This window comes from Hibiscus syriacus, unplaced genomic scaffold (genome assembly GCF_006381635.1).
Source record: "Hibiscus syriacus cultivar Baekdansim isolate YM2019G1 unplaced genomic scaffold, ASM638163v2 tig00117005_pilon, whole genome shotgun sequence".
In the NCBI taxonomy this organism is placed as follows: domain Eukaryota; kingdom Viridiplantae; phylum Streptophyta; class Magnoliopsida; order Malvales; family Malvaceae; genus Hibiscus; species Hibiscus syriacus.
In genome coordinates, this window is record NW_024063519.1 from 2,472,369 (window position 1) to 2,490,328 (window position 17,960).

At 33.6% G+C, this 17,960-nt stretch overlaps 1 protein-coding gene and 1 pseudogene across 1 annotated transcript; one reads left to right on the top strand and one right to left on the bottom strand.

Moving 5' to 3' along the window:
* Window positions 1–8,183: 8,183 nt before the first annotated feature.
* Window positions 8,184–12,658, bottom strand: LOC120195063 (annotated as a pseudogene).
* A 3,098-nt stretch (window positions 12,659–15,756) lies between these two features.
* Window positions 15,757–17,440, top strand: LOC120194914 (membrane-anchored ubiquitin-fold protein 5-like). The gene is made up of 4 exons (XM_039197084.1): window positions 15,757–15,895; window positions 16,102–16,254; window positions 16,639–16,809; window positions 17,117–17,440. Exons 2-4 carry the CDS (start codon window positions 16,125–16,127, stop codon window positions 17,170–17,172), a joined length of 357 nt encoding a protein of 118 aa, XP_039053015.1. The 5' UTR covers window positions 15,757–15,895; window positions 16,102–16,124; the 3' UTR covers window positions 17,173–17,440.
* Window positions 17,441–17,960: the final 520 nt, after the last annotated feature.

Below are 17,960 nucleotides of genomic sequence, written 5' to 3' on the forward strand. Positions count from 1 at the left end.
ACAATTTTTTTTAAAAAAACTCTTAATATCTCAATATAAAACTCTAAAAATAAATGAAAATAATGAAAATTTTAAATTTTAATGGTTATATAAATTTATATTTCTTCCTTAGGTTTGAATTAAATTATAATAAAAGATCAACGGATAAAATTAGTTTGTTATTAGCACATACGTCTAACTGAAAAGTTGGATATATTGCCACTCTCTTCTTGCATTGGAGAATGGCTAATTAGTAATTGCTTCATTTAAACGTTTCTGTCTTTTGTCAGATAATACCTAAACTTGCCATAAAAACAAATTAACTATAAAAAAAGAAGACAGCTCCAAATCCAGATACGATTGCATTAATTTCATATCCTTAAAACTATGTTGTGAAAACAAGGGGCGTTGAGGAAATATTGACCAGTGAAAGTGGTAGAAAAGGCCTATTTGTGATATAAGTGCTTACATACTATTTCTTATTGATTTTAGGTGTTTAAATTTTTTTAAACAAACAAAAATGTCCAAAAAATATAATTATTATATGTGTCCAAACACTGATTCTTCAAGCCTGACCCAAATGTAATTGGGTGGGCTACTCGAATCCGAACCCCTGTGGCTAAAAAACCCAATCATGGAATTATAACTTAAGCACTTCTGATTTTTTTTTTCTTGGAATCATGATATATTCAATGCTGCTTTTTCAGATAAGTTGATAGTATTATATCCAAACGAAAATCAGCAAGCTGCTACAACAAAACTTGAGTATCAGCTAAAATACATTACTTAGTTCAAAAGGCCTCATTCTTATTCGTATCCCAATTCCCTTCCCACTAGCATGACAATTTGACAATCCTAAATACACCCCTCCATATTTCAGCTTCTAGAATAGACCATATGCCTATGAATTCAAACATGATTTTATTTAATTTTATAAAATTATTTCTTCTTAAATTGTTAAAATAAATGGGAAAAAAAACCGTGGTCTATAAAATGATATTACTAATAATTATAACCGTGTTGATGGTAGATTCAACCTACTCCATCCATATGTCCGTTACATTATATATATGTATATGTATATATATAATAAACAGTTAATGGTTTTGTAACTTTAATTCGTCTAGCAATGGATAGAAGTAGTAAAATTTAAATATTAAAAAGATTGAGTAATTATATTTGATCGACCGACAAACGCCTTACCTTTGTTTTTTGATATTCTATTAAGCTATGATTTTTATATTCACTCATGGTTTTTTTTGCCCCAATACCCCCATGCGGATCAATTATTTGGGGGTATTGGGCCTACCCAAAACTTATTTTTGGAGAATTATTTTTTACGGTGCACTTCGAACTCATTCCTTGGATATTATTTTTAATTGGTCCTTACGTAATGGGCCCCACATGAACTATTATTTTATTGGTATTATAATGACTCGTCACGTCGAGGTGACGAGTATATTAAAAAATATTTTTTAAAAAAATTAAAAAAATGAAATTTAAAAAATTTAAAAGGGGGAAAATTAGGGCAAACTCGTTATGTCGACGTGACGAGTTCGTTCAAATTCAAAAAATACTAGTTGTTTTCTAGCCATTTGTCACGGGCATGTGGGAAGCAATGTGCAACATCAATCACTTGGAACTCATCACCTTGAGGTGATGAGTTCGACTGACCATTTTAAATGTCTAGTCGTTTATAGTCGTTGAGTGTAAGGCTAAAAATAGGGATTTGGAGTTTACGTTTTTCACTAAAACCTTAATCTAAACAAATGAAAAAGAAAATCATATGTTGTGCGAAAATCTCGAAAAATGACAACCCGAGAATATATGCTACGCTTGGATAATGCCCATGTATCGTAGATCCAACGCGCATCGGACGGCGATGAATGAAGTATTCATAATCGGGGGATGACCACTAGAGAGCCACATTGGCGGATGATGACATATCTGCAACAACCCAGTCTATTTCTGGTGATATTTTTATGTGGCTTCAAGCTATATCCAATTTTAATCAAGGCTCTGATCGAACGTTGGTAGCCCGAGACGCAAATGTTCCATTTCCCAAGTGGTGAAGTGACGATTACTTTTGAAGACGTCATTTACCAACTCAGTGTTCCGGTGAATGGAGCCCCCGTGGTGAGGCAAAACATTTACGAACCCGCGACGTTGGTTTACAAAGTTTTGGGAAAATGGCCACCATTCGACGTCATGAGAAACTATCAGGTAATGATAACGTGGTTGGAGTCCTAATTTCGAGTCACAGACGAGTCTACCGAGGCAGACGTTGTTTTCGTGTCCCGAGCATTTATTTTCCAAGCGATCAGAGGGATATTATTACCTGGCAAATCCGATAATTTGGTGCACACACAGTGTCTGCAATACTTGGAAGACTTCGTTGTGTGCCATAATACCAGTTGGGGCTCGACAGTTCTAGCCTTTCTGTATTAGGAGCTTTGCAAGGCTACAATTGTCCAGCCGGGTCGAAAAAACTGATGTAGGAGGTTGTTTGATACTGCTACAGTCTTGGGCTTGGTATATATTCCCATTTTTTACGCCAATTATAACAACCTCGGTCGAGTTTCCATTGGCTGCAAGGTAATTGTTTAACTTCATTTATTTAAAATTTATTTGAATTTCATAAATTTAATTATTATTTTATTTGTTTATGATTTTTTTTAAATATTTTAGATAGTGCCATAAAATCTTTGAGACGAAGTTGTCGAGTGTCACTACACGAGATATATGGATGATGATTGACATCGTCAGGATTTGCAGTATGACATACGATATTTTTATTATTTTTTATAAAAAATTTAGCTTTATATATACGAACTTCGATATTTAATATTTACAGTTTTCTTAGCTTCTGTATTTCGACGAGGAGATCGCCTAGTTATTGTCGGACGATTTTTTTGAAGGATCTCACTTGTGGTGTACCGTGACGTCGTTGTTGCACCAAGCGATTGTTGAGTGGCACGTCACTGACAGAGTGATGCGACAGTTTGTGTTGCACTAGCTGATCCTATGCTTATGGTTGTTGAAATGAATGCGCTCGATACAATCAATACGCGTGGAAAATATACCGAAAATTGGCCGGTGAGGCACGCTTTGTACATTGAGGAATGGAATAAACATGACAATCATCATGCCGCATGCGCCAAGTCCAAGAAGAAAGCATCGTCTTCTTCTGCTTCCTCTTCAGCATCTGCCGCTGAAGAGTACTATTGTGCATCCCATACCAGTTTCATTTTCTATCATCCATTTCACACTTCAACTGAGACTCAACCGAATTAAGTTAGAGGTTCATGGGATGCACCGCAATACACTCAAGGATCTTCCACATAACATGCTGTTGCGGGTGAGTGGGACCATATCCTATATGGCCACCAAAGCCAAGTCGAAGCATTTACGGTGATGATGGTGTCAAATGTCATAAATCAATCTCTATATTTTGAAGGTGGATCGCAGAGTGTGTTAAGTACACCTCCTCGACAAAATGATGACGACTAGACCAAGGCCTACAACCATTACGTACTCGACAAACCTCATGACATTATTTTCTACAACTCCTCGGCATCGTCAAAAACTTAGAAGAGATAGATAAACTTTCTTTGTAATTTTCATGTGAATTCTTGCAATTATTTATTTTTTTAAAATAATAAATTCAATTTTCTTTTAATTTTATTTTTTTAAAATTTTCTCGGTCGAACTCGTCACCTCGAGGTGACGAGTTTCAAGTGACCGTTGCTGCCCGTTGACCAACGGCTAGAAAATGGATACTATTTTTGAATTTAAACAAATTCGTCACGTCGACTAACTAGTCATTATAATACCAATAAAATAATAATCCACTAAGCGGGAACTTATTAAAAATAATATTCAAGGGAATTCATCATCTCAAAGCGATGAGTTTAGAATATATTGTAGAAATGCCCAATACCCAAAAAAAAATTGATCTGCATGGGGTATTGGGCCAAAAAAAAAAAACCCTTCATTTCATTAGTAATATTTTTCTTTCTTTCTTTTGAGTCTCTCTTTTACTCTCTCTTTCTTACCTTCTAAATCATATTAGAATTAGATATATAATTTGCCAAGAAAAATATTAGGAAGATTGGATTTGTCAAAGCGGTGGGTCCTGAAATGCGTTTTTTATTCGGTCTTGTAGATGAATCTCCCTCGTCTTCTAGGAGGCATTTGGGCTAAGATTGCAATTTAATTAAAGGTTCGATAATAATTGTTTAACCAGATAAATGGCTGCTGAACAGTTTACTCCAACCCTTAAAAGTTATTAAATAATATAAACAAAATTATTTTAATGGAGGAAATGAAAATAAATGATTTATCAATAATGTGAATTTATTTATTAATTTCGAACTATGAAAATTGTTTTTAGGTAAAATTCCCGGATACTTTTCTTGGTTGTACCAAAAGCCATCAATGTGCTGGTTTAATAGTCGTCGTCGTCATCAAATATGAGTTTTATTTCGGAAATCGTTTAAATCACCAGAATAACCTCTCCATAAACATGATGAACATAACGTGAAAAAAAAACAATAATTTTAATATAGCATTACTAGGGGGTGATTAACGAGTTGAGTAGTTTGTCACAGCTTGATAAAAACTCGACTTGAGACCTTAACGAGTTTGTTCAACTCGACTCGATAAGTTCACAAACAGTTTATTAATTTTTTAATATAATTTTTTAGTAGATAATTTTTTTATAAACAACAAAGATTACTAAATTATTGATTAATATTTTACTGCACTAAAAATCAAATCTTATTTATTATTTTAATTATTTATGGATTGTTATTTTAGAGTTAGACTTTGAAATACTTCATAGATTTTTTGATAATTTTTGGTTAAAATTATTAATTTATGATTATATTAAGTTCTATATATTATTAGTATATTTTACTTATAGTTAAGAAAATAAAGTAAAAATTAAAGTAAGTTTAACGAGCAACGAGTCGCGCAATAAATTTTTAACGAGCACGAGTGAAGCAAAATTTTAACGAGTTTAACAAACAACAAGTCAAGTCGAACAATAAATTTTTTTAACGAGCACGAATAAAGCATTCTCCAACTAGCTCAATAAATATCTCTAATAATTACTATTTCTACTCTTGTAATAAAACGACTTCATTAAATTGACAAAATATTATCTTCATTACAGCTGTGGGATTAACATTAAAAGAGGAGTTGATCCCACCGGTGACATAATATGTGTAATTGTAAATCTTCTAACTAGTGTTTTTTAGCAATCATTTTAACTAAATTATTAACTAATGTGCTCCAAGTGTCATATTTATTGCCTTATATTTTATAATATATTCAAAACAATAAACTGTAAACATTGGTTATGGCAATTAATAACTCAATAAACCTGTGTACGTGTACAAAGTGACGAATACAATTTGAACAAAAGGACATGACAAAATTTTGAATTGATGGAATGGACTTTAAAATCAAAACACAAAGCATGACAGAAAAGTTTCTTGCACTCTAAAACTTGTAGCTCTACTAACAAAATTTATGTCTTTCCCACAAAAACATAATTTAATATTGTTATTATTTGCTAATTCAGATAAATCTATTAATCAACCAAAACAGACAATCGTAGTCGTGTTGAACGGAGGAAACACAATCAACATACATTTTCTTGATATTAGGGGGGGGGAAATCAAATGAAGGTTACCAAAGTACACATATGCAATTTACCAATAAAAAAGAAGTAAACCTAATTAGATTTGTCTCTAGACTGATAATTTGACTTAATTTGGAGTTGTCCCGCTCAGATTTAAAGGGTAAATTATATCATTAAATCAAAAAAAGGAAGTAAACCCAGTTATCATATTTGCCTCGTGTGGTGGTATTTGTGGTATTATTTTAAGAGGTTCCCTCGTGTGGTTGTGGTCTGCTTTCTGTGCTTCTCTCCCCATTTGCTCAAATCATAGCATAAATTATTCTCTAAGAAAAAAAAGAGTGTTTTTAAGTTTTCACGAAGCTTAATGCAAAGGTTTATCGAGATTAATAGTATATTACAAATGAAAACATTGATCCACTTATATATTGATAGTTCTTATTTATTCTTACATCACGGAACAAGCATTAGGGTTTTCGTCACTGAACATGATGGAGTAGCGGTCGTCCATGGTGGTCTCACTGATTTTGGAAGGGTCAGCAACCTTCCTCACGTGATGGGTGGTGCCTTCTTGTCATAAGCTTGAGCCACATAAGGGTTTGCCACCATCGTGTACGGCACATAAGGCCACAACTCCACCTTCTTCTTGGTCGTCTGAGCCGCCGCCAGCACTTTCTTCGGCTCCACGTGACCCGTCACCGTCGCCTTTTGCTGCTTCAAGTCCACGTCCACAGACTTGGCCCCTGCAAAACCAAAATCAAAGCAAATGTTTAACCAATAAAGAAACAGAAAAAGGCAATGAAAATGTAATCCAAGGTTCCTTCCACTCCCATTGTGCGTTAACTCGGATACAGCTTCAGAATAAAGAGGTGTGTGTGTGTGTTGATCTAAGCAAGTAATGAGATAGATTAATGAAGTTAGGTAGTTGAAGAGAATGAGTACTCCACTTTTTGTTTGTTTGGTCTGAAATAGTGAAGACTGAAGAGGAGGAAGAGCAGGTCGTCACTAGCTTCTATGGGTTTATAGTGACGAAAGTAAACGCGTCCTTAAATTTAAAAAAGCTTTAGAATTAAAATTTTTGTTTGAGATGACTTTAATTTAATTTCACTACTAAGATGTTAGGAAATGGGTCCTCCCAGAAACTCGTTTCACTACTCTTGCTCATTTTTTCTATGGACAGATACAGAGTGGAGCAGTTTAGTTTTACCCTTGGAAAAAAAACTCATAAAAATATAGAAAACGAAATATTCATATTATTTTTTAAGTTTAAAATAATAATCCAATTTTGTTTAAAAGTATAATTCAATTTTCTGTACGTCTTTAGCGAATTAAAATGCAAATCAATTATTTGAATAGGGAAAACTCATGTTTTTTCCAATCGATGTGTTCAATAATGGAGGATCGTGCTTGAATGACATCAGAAGTTGCCACGTACGAGGAGGACCGGAGGGACGTGGATATGGAAGATTCAAAGTGGGGTTAGCTACGGAAAAAAACGTGTTGGTTGCTATCCATCGTCCACTTGATTAATATTATGATTTGGCGGTGAGATTGTAGGAAAGGAACGTCCAATTGTTGATATCGAAAACCTTTACGGACGTAATTAAGCGGAGCTGAAAATGATGGGCTGCCTGACCCAAACTTTTAAGGCTTTGTATTTTTAAATTACCACCTTTTATTTTATGTAGTGAACCAAAAAAATGAAGTTGGTCCCCTTTCTCTCCATGCCCATGGATATATCTTGTTTTATTATTACTTTAATCATATTTATAGTAATGGGCTGTTCTAAATCCTACGACTCCATTCCTTCAGTAATCTAATTAATTAGACGACCATCTTTATATATATATATTATATATATATATATATATATATATTTAAATTATCTTTTAAAATCCAGCATATTTGTGAAAAAGCTGGCCTCCTTATTTACGTGATACAACTATTGAATAATCGATCCCACCACCAATTTGTTGAAAGGGATCAATTACTATCCGGCAACGTTTCAGTTCATCAATCTCTTTTATTTTTGTCCCTTCACATTTTTCAACAACTTGATGCACTTTGGATCATTTATCTATTGCCTGTCGGGGGTAAGTTTAATGTCAACATCAACAGAGTCACTCTACTTTCGAACATCATCAGATTGACGTATGAATTAAAATCCAATTTTAAAATGTTCCCCCCTTTTGAATAATTTTAAATCACATCAACAGACAAACGTGTTCCTGTAGTAATCTTGATTGAAGATTTTACAAGATCTTGCTTTAGGTGTGATTGACAAAAATGGTTTGCATATGCCCAACTTAGATTTACCGGGAAATAAAAAGCTTTTACAATGAATCCCAATCCTTAAAATTAAAAGAAAAAAGAAAAAAATGGTACGATGTTCGTGTGGTTGCATATGCCCAACTTAGATTTACCGGGAAATAAAAAGCTTTTTACAATGAATCCAATCCTTAAAATTAAAAGAAAAAAAAAAAAATGGGTACGATTCGTGAGTTGGACAATAATTAATTGGATTACAGGAGAAATGATTATGGACTTATGGCTAAAGCTTTTACAATGAATCCCAATCCTTAAAATTAAAGAAAAAGAAAAAAAAAAATGGTACGATGTTCGTGAGTTGGACAATAATTAATTGGATTTCAGGAGAAATGATTATGGACTTATGGCTAAAGTAAAACCTTGGCAGCAACAGCAGGAAGGAAGTGAATATGCAGAGCAGGGTGGGAATTTGGAGTGGCGAAGCCGAAGAAGGCTTTGCGGAAGCCCTTCCTGCGACCGCTGGAGCAACTGCATATGTATTATTGTTGTGCTGTTGCTCATTCGTCGGCAATGGAATCTGAGATCCACTGCTGGGAGGTGGTGCTAGATGTACGCCTGGTTTGTCACTCGCTTCACCTGCCCATGCAATTTCCATTTTACTTCTGTAACAAAGAACGTTTGCTTTTGCATAATGAAAGATTTAAAGTGGCAAAACTGAAGCATAGGGCAACTCCAGCGTTGCTTCTCACAATAACGGATATTCCAGGAATCAGGAAACAAAAGTACGGTAAGCAAGCAAGCTAATACATATCATCGTCATTATAGAAAATACTCTAGGATTCACAAAGCTAGGCTTAATAGTGCTCCTGTTTCTTTCAGAAATCAGAAGTTTGATGAAATTGTTATAATATCAAAACGATTATTGACGAATAAATAAATATGATCGAAAACAAAGAACAATAAGATTTATATAAAAACCCTAAAAGGAAAAACCACAGGCAAACAGAAGAATTTCACTAAAGAAAAAGAAAGAAAAATGCAAAGGATATTGAAGAAGAAAAAATTGATATCTAACTCTTCTTCTATTTATAGATAGACACTTAATTACAAAGTAAAACTAAATAAAGTATAAATCTACTCTAATAAAATTATTTACTTTTAATCAAACTAAGATTTTTAATCAAATTAGAGTCTTACTTTCCCAAATAAATATTAATTAATTTGTGTCACTCTAAATTCGAGTCGAACTCTAACATAAATCCTACTAATTTCCACTCTTACGCCTTGAAACTAATCAGTTACAAAACTAGACAAATAAACCCAAAATAAATAACAAGACGCAAGACATATCAAATAGACAAAGGTGGAAAGATCTACACTTACTTACAGTTGGAATGCGACCAACCCAACTTCATATTTTCACGATCAAAAACAATGTGATGGCCTGTCATGAAGTTTTCTGCAACACAATTGTTCATCCAGTGTCATTAAAATAGCAGACACCAAGGCTAGAAGATTGCAAAGCTATAAAACAATGTAAGAACATTCAAAAGTCAGAGAATAGACTCACGTCCGATGACACCAAATTCATCTTCTCCACGTAAAACAGTTAAACAGAATACTGTAAATACCTGCTCAAAAATGTCAGCACAATTTACGATTCCTTAGAAAAGATAAAATTTATTAGCTGTCTAGAGTATGCTCGGAAACCAAAAATCTAAAAGATATTAACAAATGAAAAGAATCAAAAACAATTAGTTGAATTTGTTAATAGTGTCAAGCAAGTACTGTGAAGTTCTTGGGGAGGTTGATTGTACTATGAGGACCTCTTACTGCCTCTAAAGAACAAACTGAGAAATGTGATACAGACCTCACACAAAGAAATTGTAACAAGATATGGCACATGCACAATTTAAGTTGCACACATCTAAGAATAGGAAAGAAAGAGAAGAAATTCATTGTATTCTTTCAAACAGTTTCTCGGGTTTAATGTAGAAAAGAAAAGAAGACTAACCTCAGTGTCAGTATAGGAATATATGTAATTATGAATTTCAAAACTCTGGTTCGTAGCAAATTTAAGTCTCATGCCAGGATATTGAATGGCTCCTCTGAACTGCTTCAAGGAATAATGTCAGTACAAAGAAAAAAAGAAAGGCTTCCAGGAATATTGAATGCCCAACATCCAACCTGATATTATAACAGTACTTCCAAAGATCATCTTGGCCGCTAATCCTTCTGGATTTTACTTGTTTCTCAAACTATAACAAAGGAAACAATTAAAATATTTCAGTCCCAATAACAAATGAAAACAATAATTTCTATATGATGATAAGCACAAAAAGCACCTCCGTACAACTATCATAGATTTCAGGAGGAAGATATGTGAAAGACGAGCCACTATCCACAAGCGCTAAGAATCCAGATTATTGAGACAAGAGTTCCCAACACATAGATGCTCCTCGTACAAAAATTTTTCACTGAAACAATTATTAAAAAGAAAATTACAGACCTTTCACCACCAGTCCTGTAGCAGCAAAGTATAATGCTGGACAAAAGAAGAGCCTTTTCTTATTTAAGAAAACAAAAAGAACATGACAAAGGGTTACACGTACTAGTTTCCTCCTATTGGTAAGAATGGAGTAGATTGTTGGGAAGGAATCCCTTTGTCACCAAAATAAATTCTTCCAGAACCAGCCTCATCTAAACAAATCGAGAACGAGTTCTGAATCAATCCTGCTTTAGCTAGCAAACTTGGAACTGAAACATTCCCTGGTCCTAATCCCATTAGACCATCAGGTGCAGCACCATCCAGGTAGCCACCACTCTGCTTTCTCCCACAGCTGAATTGAAATGAAGTGAAACAGGGAAGCAACACAATTGAGAAATATGAACAAGACAACAAATTTGGCCATATCAGGTCACATACATCTTTGGCCAAAGACAAACAAAAGAAAAAAAGAACACAGAACATCAAGAACAATCAAGACATACCCTATTATGACTGATGCTTGTACATAACTCTCCACTGCAGGGTCAATAAATGACTTCAAATGCAATTTATCCTCAACAAGATATCCAGAACTTGAGGTATTAACTGTGTCATATTCAATAATGTACGGGCAGGGATCATTTGGTTCTTTGCAGTATAAATTTGACTCACATAACCCATGGCTGCAGGACAGGTTTTTGCTACTCTTTGACAAAGATGGGGTATACTCACTAAGATCTTTATCCTGCACAATAGATGCCCCAGGTATGTGGGAGCACCTGCCAATCAATCATTGGAATTAAAATGCTTAACCGGTAACCAACTACCAGTTCTTAGCGTAATTAGTCCACTGTCAAGGAGGCAATCAGGTTAAGTCTTGTTGAAGTGTGGTCAGAAAGAAATAGTACTATCTTCCATTTAAAGTTTGCTTGCGCAAATTCAGTTTCAAATTTATTAAACGCAAATCGCTTCATCTTTAAGGAAAATGCCTATCCAACCTTATATAATCAGTGCTTTTAATCACAGTGAAGACTGAAGATAGAAGTCATTCTAACAAGAAAAATAACCATATCTGCTTTTATAATTGAAGCTATCTATGCCCCTCATTATTAAACCTAGGACATAACACTTCACAATATAAATACCCAAATAGAGGCAACTAGAAATCCCATGCAAAGCAGTTGAAAAGCTGGACAAATAGAAACCATTAGTAAATGAACATATACTAGACTAAACAGTGACAATTGAAACAGATAAATAAAAAGTAAAAATGGAGTAAATAAGAAGAGAAAAAAGTAGTGGGAAAAATGGGAGCACGCTGTTTAGGTTACCAGTGAATTATAGTAACTGGCAGATAAAGGAGCACATTGTATGCAATCACACGGGACCCAGAGCAAATCGCTGCCCGCATCCAATGCTACCAGGAATGAAACATTCGGTGTACCTATATCTATCCATGTGTAATGTAACCTGGAAATATTTTTTCCAATAAAAAAATGAATTATAGTAAACAATTCCCATCAACAGTATTACTACTATAATTTGCAAAAATATACCAATATTTTGTTTTCCAAAACTATACATATTAAAAATAATAATAATAACAAAGGTTGAATATTCTTCTGCTTTTTAGCGGCTGATTTCAATTTCTTTCTAACAAGAAAAAAAACAACTATGAATGAGTTTAAAAGAAAAAGAATGCAGAATAAACGGAAAATAAATTCAAATTTCAAAAAATAAGGAAAGTCGAAAATGGCTGACCAGTCGAACTCGTTTCCGAAGAAGAGGGTTTGGCTTCCTTGAGAAGGAAACAGTAACTGATTCGTGGAGCCGACTTTCATCCGCTGCCTCTTCCAATCGTTCCCTACAAGTAACTCCAAGTACTCTAAGCTATTCCTCTTTGGCCACGAAACAACACCACTACCGGCACTGCCATTCCGAGCTGTCCAAATCTCCTTCGCCTCGTCTGAAAACCTGTGAATCAATTTCGACGAAAATGTGGCCGCCGACGACAAATTTCCAAGTAAAAGCCAAACGGTTAGGGCCAAAACCACCGCGCATTTCTCCATACGACACTGTTTTCTAAGTTAGCAGCCTTGCCTTGAAGTTGAGAGAGCTCTTTTAAGCATTGCAAAATCAAGCGGCCACTAGCCAGAGGGGTGCGTAGTGCGCATAGGCTAGGAGAAGTCTAGTGTGTGCGGTGTCGTTTTGGGGTGGCGCATTCACGTGAAAGGCAAAAGCCAAAAGAGGCTGTTTTAGAAGGGGAGGGATGATTATAGAATTTGAAAAAGGGAAATTTGAATTCTTTGGATACGAGGATAAGCCAAAGGAAGATAGACATGTAACGTGGGGCCAGGTTGAATACGTGTCGGAAACAGGGTCGGTGATAGCACGTGGGGTTCTTTTAGTGGTGAAGCTTTTTAAAAATTGACGCGACTACGACTTACCAACCTCCACCAGTTTCGTTTTGATTTCGGTGCTTGTTTTTCTTCGTTTATTTTGATTACAATATCTATCACTTCTTTTTAAAAAAATTATTTTGATAAACACGTCCTTGAGCCGTTTCAACTATAACGGTAAACGAATCGAATATTCAATGTACGATTCATGAATCGTTTGACGAAAATTCTTTTATTTATTAAAAGAATGGATATAAATAATATTTTATATTCGTTTATTAAATGAACAAACACGAATATATGACTCTTTCGTTTATTTAAATTAGAAAACGTTCAATAATTCGTTCGTTTATGTTCATTTTATCATTTATATTCGTTCGTTTATGTTATTTTTTTTATATTCGTTCATATTCTCTAGACTCGTTTAAAATATAAAGACTTAATAAATTTTAACCTTAAACACATTAATATTTTTAGAGTCAATTAATTTTAAACTCAAATAAAAAAAATATCCAAAAGAAAATGTAAATCCTAATATTATTTGAAAAGAAGCAAAAAAATTCTTCTTAAATATAAACTCAATTAATTTATGTTTGTTCGTTTGTTCATTTGTGTTCGTTTAACATTTAAACGAACGAACACGAACAATAAATTTCGTTCGTTTAGTTGTTTGTTTTCGTTCCTTTGTTCGGTTGAAGTTAAACGAATAAACATAAACATACTCTCGTTCGTGTTCATCCGATTCGTTTATGAGCCTAGTTTCAACGGGCGGAGATTTTGGTTCAATATTAAAGATGGCATGTATGATAAAATTATATTCAATTAAAAATTAGCTGAATTTTGATTATGTATACATTATTTTTTGTTGGATTGGTGTATATTTACTTTTACTTCATTTTCTTTATATTTTTAAATAAATAAATAAACACTTGCCTAAGAATCGAACTCATATTATATATTGTTAAGCACACAATCTGTTATCATTGTTGGATAAAGTTTATATATATAAACTTACACAAATATGTAGGTGCCTTCATCTAGTTGAAGAGGAAGGATAGAAAAGACAAAATTGATCGAAATATTAAAGAGGGTCCTCGATCAACCCAGATTTGTTTATGTTTATTGGATACAGTGATAATGAACTAGCGGAGTGTAAATGTAAAGTATCGTTTTCAACTCACTATTGCCCTTTAGTCCGAAACGGCATAGGAAAGTTATTTTAGTTGGGCTCGGTTTTCTCTGGATCGTGAAATCTCTTCGGCTTTTTAATATAACTTTTAGGGTAATTACGTATTTAATATTTAAATTATTATTATTTTTATCTATTTTAATATCTAAATTTTTAATTTTTTTAAAATCATATTTAATATTTAGTTTTTATTTCGTTTTAGTACATCGCCGTTAAAAACTTAACAGATGATTTGCATGTTGCACCTTTTTATGGGTAAAATTATATCGTTCATCACTCAACTATCTTCTCACTCCTATTTTGGTCACTAAAGTTTAATTTTTTTAATTTAGCTACTTAACTTTCAAATTACTCTTAATGTAATCACTCTAACTTTCAATTTGATTTTTTATTTTTAATTATATATTAACAAAATAATAATAATAATAATAAAATGTCATGTCACAAAAATTATAAATAAAATAAATTAGAATGATTAAAATAGGAGCAATGTGAAAATCAAGTATTTAAATTGAAAATTTTTAAACTCTAGTGCCAAAATAGGAGTGAGAAGATAGTTGAGTGATAAATGATGTAATTTACCCATAAAAACGCATTGCGTTAAGTTTTTAATGGTGAGGTACTAAAATGAAGCAAAAACTAAACGTTAAGTATGATTGAAAAATTGAAAAATTAAGTACTAAAATAGATCAAAACTAATAGTTTAAGTATTAAACGTGTTTACCTGACTTTTAATAGTGTGGGAGAAAAATAACTTGTTATATATAATATGAGATATAGTATCTTTTTCTCATTTTTGAATTCCTATCACACATCTCTCATTCTTTTCCTTTTTCATATTTGTTCTTATAAAATACTTTTTGTGCATTCCATCTATATTTTTATCTTTTTTTAATTTTTATACAAAGTTAAAATTTTTGGGACGATTCTTCAATTGATTTATTTTATTTGTAATGTTTGAGTTTGAATTATGAATATTATTTCAAAAATTAACATATCGTCTTGTTAAACCAATAAATCATTATTTTTTATTCCTTTAAATGTCGTGAAAAATATGGAACCAAAGTCCGACGTCCCAAATGCAGGGAGGGGAGGAGTGGGTTCATGGCACTTTTGCTTTATCCTTATCTTACAGAGGGAGATGAATTTTGTAATTAATAAATGGGAAAGGGTTGAGAAATCAGAAGCTTGTAATGTCATAGAACCTAATTCCAATTATGCAAAGTAAATAAAGATGCTAAATCCATCTAACACTCGTCACAAAACGCATATCCCCCCCCCCTGAATTGTTGCCTAAATCATGTATCAATTGTTGACCACCCCCCCCCCCAAAAAAAAACGTTATGTTGATCAGAAACAGAATAATTTGAGAGCTTCAAATTGGAACGTGAAATTTCTTAGTCCACTAGTGGTGGGTCCTGGTAAAGCCAATCAGGTAAGGCAGGCTTGCTCATAAATAACTGATATTTTTTCTAATGTTGCTGTCAGCAGGAGCCAGTTGAACAAATATAAATAAGTACTACCAATAACAATCTCTCCATTATTTGATTGAATAGTGAAATTTCTTGTTTTACAAATTTTTATACATTACAGAAGTTGCACTTCATATAAAATCCAAGATCTAAGTCAGATGATTTTGTATTCACCGCATGAATTAATATTGCATATATTTTCATTTGATGGAGTATAACCTAGTGGGGTTATCTTAAGGGTGAAAATGAAAGTTTAACAGCCTACATAAATATCAATAGATTTTTTTGTTAGATTTAGGTAAAAGAAAACCCACTTTAAAAAGTTCATATTGTGGGTGGTCTCCATCCTTGTTTCTTTCAACATCAAGTTGCAAAGGCTTCTGATCCTTCTTCTCCTCTCATCTGTTCATTCTACAATCTACATTTCTGAATTCTAATCAGTCCCAGGACTTAGGTAGATATCAAACCACTAAAAACATACTGTTCTTCTGCAAAAAAAATCATCTAGGATTTTGGTAGTTTCTTCTCAAACGTTTTTCCCTCCAGAAGAAGCAAGGTTTTTAACTTCTTCTGCACAGAGAAAAGAAGAGGTTTTTAACAGTTAATCTGATTGAGGATAAAGAAAAACAAAAACTGGGTTTTTTTTTTAGATTAGGGTGAGAGTTTGAGGTAAGAGATTTCACCTATGGCTGGAGAAGAATTGGTGGAGCTCAAATTCAGGCTTGCAGATGGAACTGACATTGGTCCAAGCAAGTACAGTCCAGCTACAACCGTGGCATCTCTCAAAGAGAAAATACTTGCTCAGTGGCCTCAAGGTTAATTACTCAACTTTTTATTTTCATTTTTCACCTGTTTATCAATTGTATGCAATGGATTTTGTACTTTTATCATGTAAAGTGTCCTTTTGTTATTCATTGTTTTGAAATTCAAAATGATCTGTGTCAAACAAAATCTTGTATTGTTCCTTATGCTTGCAAAATAGTTTTGTGAACTGAAAAATGTGTGATATTCTTGGATCCATGCCATAGGAACTCAAAGGCAAATGGTTAAAGCTCATGAGAAACATTTTACCTGTTAAGATGCTCCATTACTGTGATTTATATCTGAATTATGGTGTTGTTTTATGTTATAACATATAGCCTAGAAAACCCGAACCAGAAGGTATCTCTGTTTTCATATGCAAAACTCCTGTTTCGCAGACAAAGAAAATTGCCCAAACACAATACAAGAAGTGAAGCTAATTAATGGTGGAAAAATACTTGAAAACAACAGTACAGTTGCTGACTGCAGACTCCTGGTTGGTGAACTTCCGGGTGGTGTAATCACGATGCATGTCGTTCTTCGCCTTCCTTTGTCAAACAAAAGAAACGGTAATCCATGACACGTCTTTGATTGTTACACTCCTGCTGTTGCATTTGCAGAAACAGAAAACTTGTAATAAGACATAGGAATTTGGTTTTATATTTGAAGAAGAAAATGAACATTTGCATTAACATTTTCTCTACAAAAGGAATCGCTTCCAAAATTATCATTTCTCTCATTTGATCTTGTGCATGAATTTCATAAGATCCATACTTGTTTAGATATTACTCTATGTTTAGGTTAATTTTAACATGCTAATAATGTATTCTATTTCGACACATCCGTGCGTCTTAACTCGTGAAATTTTATCCGCAGAGAAACAAGAGGATGATTCTCCAAAGAAAAGCTGCTGTTTATGCACAATCTTGTAGCTGCCTAATGAGATTGCTGATGCCACTTCCTGTTATATTTGTTGTTGGAATTGCCAATTCAATGTTTCAGGATTCCAATTCTGGTGGCAGCAGAAATAATTAAAAACACCAAAAGGCAAAAAAAAAAAAGAGGGGCGGGGCGCAAGTGAAGTTGGGGATGAGAAAAGAGAACACAAGGCAAACCCTACCCTGGCAAGGCAATAAAGGGCAGATAGAGAGGTATGGTGCAAAAGAATGAAACAGAGATTTTTTGGGGGGTGATATTGTACTTGTTTTAAATAACATAGTGGCTTTTGCATTTTAAGTTTTAACAAAGTGTAGCAATCTTCGAAACATGACTCTGCATTGATCTGGTCAAAACCTTAACTCTGTTCGGTCCAATGATGTGGCAATTCCCCAAGACTCAAGCCATTACTTCAGAAAAGTCAGAAACCAACGTATTACTATATCCTTAATAAATGCTCCATATATCAGTAAGATTCATTAAATGTTCCCTCCATCGCCAAACATCTTATCTATCACTATCAATAGATATTTACTCTTGGACTTATGACTTTAGAAATAAAACCGTGTTATACTTCTCCTCAACAAATAATGGTTCCTCCTCCTTAAGGGGGCCTCTCTCTCCTTCTCCAGAATTCTGTTTTGAGTTGCAAGAGTAATCATCTTCTCATACTACTCTATTTGTGATTTTCCATCTACATTAAAAGTAAGCTCTCATTAACATTCACAACAATCATATTTTTTTTACTACATTAAACTTGACACAAAATTCAAACTGTATCTTA

Excerpts from the sequence above, each read along its gene's own strand:
- LOC120194914 (XM_039197084.1), top strand. The coding sequence starts at position 16,125 with ATGGCTGGAGAAGAATTGGTGGAGCTCAAATTCAGGCTTGCAGATGGA. Across the intron at positions 16,255-16,638 it reads ACTTGCTCAGTGGCCTCAAG|ACAAAGAAAATTGCCCAAAC; the intron begins GTTAATTACTCA and ends CCTGTTTCGCAG. Across the intron at positions 16,810-17,116 it reads TTTGTCAAACAAAAGAAACG|AGAAACAAGAGGATGATTCT; the intron begins GTAATCCATGAC and ends TTTTATCCGCAG.